Genomic DNA, 4985 nt, shown 5'->3' with positions numbered 1-4985 from the left:
CAGCTTCTCTGGCCCCTCAGTGACGTCAGCCTTCACCTGTAAAACACAAAAAAAAAACCCATTTTTGAGTTCCAGGGAGTTTAAATTTGATACTCCAAGGATTCACAAAAGTCATACTTCAGTGATATATATAGAGATTAATGGGTATCCTTGTCATAGGAGGGGATTTTCCTCCTTGTCGCTTATGTGGCACAATCCCCACCATCCTCATAAAGTAAGCACAAATCCCCACCAACTCACACTCTCTCTCCTACTTTATGAGGATGGTGGAGATTGTGCCACATAAGCGACAAGGAGGGAAATCTCCTCCTATGACAAGGATACTCATTAATCTCTCTCTCTCTCTCTCTCTTGGCTTTGGTCCTAACTGTTTAAAGGTTTGACCAAGATGGGAATTTGAGACGATCCTAACTGTTTAAAGGTTTGATCGTTCAATTTGTGGACCTCTCGTTCATGGAACGAATCGAGAGGGGATTTTGGCTTTGGTCCTAACTGTTTAAAGGTTTGACCAAGATGGGAATTTGAGACGATCCTAACTGTTTAAAGGTTTGATCGTTCAATTTGTGGACCTCTCGTTCATGGAACGAATCGAGAGGGGATTTTGGCTTTGGTCCTAACTGTTTAAAGGTTTGACCAAGATGGGAATTTGAGACGATCCTAACTGTTTAAAGGTTTGATCGTTCAATTTGTGGACCTCTCGTTCATGGAACGAATCGAGAGGGGATTTTGGCTTTGGTCCTAACTGTTTAAAGGTTTGACCAAGATGGGAATTTGAGACGATCCTAACTGTTTAAAGGTTTGATCGTTCAATTTGTGGACCTCTCGTTCATGGAACGAATCGAGAGGGGATTTTGGCTTTGGTCCTAACTGTTTAAAGGTTTGACCAAGATGGGAATTTGAGACGATCCTAACTGTTTAAAGGTTTGATCGTTCAATTTGTGGACCTCTCGTTCATGGAACGAATCGAGAGGGGATTTTGGCTTTGGTCCTAACTGTTTAAAGGTTTGACCAAGATGGGAATTTGAGACGATCCTAACTGTTTAAAGGTTTGATCGTTCAATTTGTGGACCTCTCGTTCATGGAACGAATCGAGAGGGGATTTTGGCTTTGGTCCTAACTGTTTAAAGGTTTGACCAAGATGGGAATTTGAGACGATCCTAACTGTTTAAAGGTTTGATCGTTCAATTTGTGGACCTCTCGTTCATGGAACGAATCGAGAGGGGATTTTGGCTTTGGTCCTAACTGTTTAAAGGTTTGACCAAGATGGGAATTTGAGACGATCCTAACTGTTTAAAGGTTTGATCGTTCAATTTGTGGACCTCTCGTTCATGGAACGAATCGAGAGGGGATTTTGGCTTTGGTCCTAACTGTTTAAAGGTTTGACCAAGATGGGAATTTGAGACGATCCTAACTGTTTAAAGGTTTGATCGTTCAATTTGTGGACCTCTCGTTCATGGAACGAATCGAGAGGGGATTTTGGCTTTGGTCCTAACTGTTTAAAGGTTTGACCAAGATGGGAATTTGAGACGATCCTAACTGTTTAAAGGTTTGATCGTTCAATTTGTGGACCTCTCGTTCATGGAACGAATCGAGAGGGGATTTTGGCTTTGGTCCTAACTGTTTAAAGGTTTGACCAAGATGGGAATTTGAGACGATCCTAACTGTTTAAAGGTTTGATCGTTCAATTTGTGGACCTCTCGTTCATGGAACGAATCGAGAGGGGATTTTGGCTTTGGTCCTAACTGTTTAAAGGTTTGACCAAGATGGGAATTTGAGACGATCCTAACTGTTTAAAGGTTTGATCGTTCAATTTGTGGACCTCTCGTTCATGGAACGAATCGAGAGGGGATTTTGGCTTTGGTCCTAACTGTTTAAAGGTTTGACCAAGATGGGAATTTGAGACGATCCTAACTGTTTAAAGGTTTGATCGTTCAATTTGTGGACCTCTCGTTCATGGAACGAATCGAGAGGGGATTTTGGCTTTGGTCCTAACTGTTTAAAGGTTTGACCAAGATGGGAATTTGAGACGATCCTAACTGTTTAAAGGTTTGATCGTTCAATTTGTGGACCTCTCGTTCATGGAACGAATCGAGAGGGGATTTTGGCTTTGGTCCTAACTGTTTAAAGGTTTGACCAAGATGGGAATTTGAGACGATCCTAACTGTTTAAAGGTTTGATCGTTCAATTTGTGGACCTCTCGTTCATGGAACGAATCGAGAGGGGATTTTGGCTTTGGTCCTAACTGTTTAAAGGTTTGACCAAGATGGGAATTTGAGACGATCCTAACTGTTTAAAGGTTTGATCGTTCAATTTGTGGACCTCTCGTTCATGGAACGAATCGAGAGGGGATTTTGGCTTTGGTCCTAACTGTTTAAAGGTTTGACCAAGATGGGAATTTGAGACGATCCTAACTGTTTAAAGGTTTGATCGTTCAATTTGTGGACCTCTCGTTCATGGAACGAATCGAGAGGGGATTTTGGCTTTGGTCCTAACTGTTTAAAGGTTTGACCAAGATGGGAATTTGAGACGATCCTAACTGTTTAAAGGTTTGATCGTTCAATTTGTGGACCTCTCGTTCATGGAACGAATCGAGAGGGGATTTTGGCTTTGGTCCTAACTGTTTAAAGGTTTGACCAAGATGGGAATTTGAGACGATCCTAACTGTTTAAAGGTTTGATCGTTCAATTTGTGGACCTCTCGTTCATGGAACGAATCGAGAGGGGATTTTGGCTTTGGTCCTAACTGTTTAAAGGTTTGACCAAGATGGGAATTTGAGACGATCCTAACTGTTTAAAGGTTTGATCGTTCAATTTGTGGACCTCTCGTTCATGGAACGAATCGAGAGGGGATTTTGGCTTTGGTCCTAACTGTTTAAAGGTTTGACCAAGATGGGAATTTGAGACGATCCTAACTGTTTAAAGGTTTGATCGTTCAATTTGTGGACCTCTCGTTCATGGAACGAATCGAGAGGGGATTTTGGCTTTGGTCCTAACTGTTTAAAGGTTTGACCAAGATGGGAATTTGAGACGATCCTAACTGTTTAAAGGTTTGATCGTTCAATTTGTGGACCTCTCGTTCATGGAACGAATCGAGAGGGGATTTTGGCTTTGGTCCTAACTGTTTAAAGGTTTGACCAAGATGGGAATTTGAGACGATCCTAACTGTTTAAAGGTTTGATCGTTCAATTTGTGGACCTCTCGTTCATGGAACGAATCGAGAGGGGATTTTGGCTTTGGTCCTAACTGTTTAAAGGTTTGACCAAGATGGGAATTTGAGACGATCCTAACTGTTTAAAGGTTTGATCGTTCAATTTGTGGACCTCTCGTTCATGGAACGAATCGAGAGGGGATTTTGGCTTTGGTCCTAACTGTTTAAAGGTTTGACCAAGATGGGAATTTGAGACGATCCTAACTGTTTAAAGGTTTGATCGTTCAATTTGTGGACCTCTCGTTCATGGAACGAATCGAGAGGGGATTTTGGCTTTGGTCCTAACTGTTTAAAGGTTTGACCAAAATGGGAATTTTGTGAGGGAAGATTGATCTAAAGAGGTGATCGAATCTCATCTCAGCAAAAGAGTATTCGGAAGTCATAGTAGGAGTTTAGTGTTTATCACTTTGTTCATAATGATCGGGGTTATCCCTAAGAATATTACATTTAACATTCTTCCGGGAACTTCCCGTTACATGAATTATCCACCCCCAGCTTTCTTTGCAAAACTGGGTGTAACGAGGAGTACGTTATCCTCATTCGCATGTTCGGGTTATCCTTAAGAATATAAGATTCTCCAGGAACTTCCCGTTATATAAATCATCCACCCCCAGTTTCCTTTGCGAAACCGGGTTTAACATTGTACTCAGTTGGATAATCGAGAAGCAGTTTATACTCATATACTCTTTGGAGTGTGGGGAAACAGTTTATACTCGTGCACCCACTGGAGCTATGGTTGTCTTTACTTGACTTCTTTCGTCGTTATGACGCCGGAGTCAATTATGGCTTGGATCTTGTTTTTGAGTCCAAAGCAAATCTCAGTGGGATGAAGAACCCTTCTGTGGTACGCACAGTAATTTGGATCTGTAATCATTATAGCTTCCTCCTGATCTTTAATAGGTGGTAGCTCGATTTTGTCATTAGCGAGGAGGTATTCCAAGATGGCTGGAGCTTCATCATCTTCGAAAGAATATTCCTTTTGAAACTTCGGATCGAGAGTCTCATTCTCAATGATTGCAGATGTCATTGGTTGGCTTCTCTCAGCTTTCTTTCTTTTAAGAAAGTGCTCAGCTTGTTCACCCCGAGATTTTAATGCAGGATAAACTCCTCTTTAATAGGATCTCTGCAATTCATTGCTTTGTTACGGAAACGTTTGACAAAGTTGTCAACTGACTCTCCATATTTTTACTTCTCATCTAGAAGGGTTCCGATTGACACTTCGGTGTCGTCATCGAAGAAATTGCTGAGGAACAAACTTTCCATGTCATCCCAGCAATTGACGCTCCCTGGCTTGAGCCGTCGGTACCAATCGAAGGCAGGTCCGCGAAGGGTGCCAACGAATGACCGGACCATTAAAGCCTCGTTTCCAGAGATCATGCCCAAATGAGACTTGAAATAAATCAAGTGCTGAATCGGCGAACTCTTCCCCTCAAACGGTGTAAAGTTAATCAGATTGAATTTGGTCGGGTATGGTATTGAATCCCATTCCCTCGGATAAGGACATGGAATACCCGTCTTCTTAACTTCTTGAGCCGTCATCAAAGCATTGATTTTGTCTTCAAGCTTTTGCATTTTCTCATTATCGTCTCTTTCTTCATTTGAAGGGCGTTGAGGAGAATGAGTTAGGCCACCCCTTTTGAGAGGTGCTATTGAACCATCCCCAATATCATTATTGGGAGGATCCATTAAACCACCCCCAGCGTTATTGTCATTGGGAGGTGTATCAGCCAAGATGACTTCATCCACTTCTGGATCAATGTCATCTGCAATATTTTGAT

General features: G+C 41.8%; 1 protein-coding gene across 1 annotated transcript in view; it reads right to left on the bottom strand.

The window, feature by feature from the left end:
* Positions 1-4985, bottom strand: part of LOC109840686 (uncharacterized protein At2g34460, chloroplastic) — a 13614-nt gene that overhangs the window by 5348 nt on the left and 3281 nt on the right. Inside the window, 1 exon segment of the mRNA XM_020409417.1 lies at positions 2-36. Within this exon segment, the coding sequence (XP_020265006.1) occupies positions 2-36 (35 nt within the window).

This window comes from Asparagus officinalis, chromosome 1, assembly GCF_001876935.1.
Source record: "Asparagus officinalis chromosome 1, Aspof.V1, whole genome shotgun sequence".
NCBI lineage: Eukaryota > Viridiplantae > Streptophyta > Magnoliopsida > Asparagales > Asparagaceae > Asparagus > Asparagus officinalis.
Note: the sequence above shows the minus strand (reverse complement) of the source record. Positions and strands in the feature narration are given on the sequence as shown.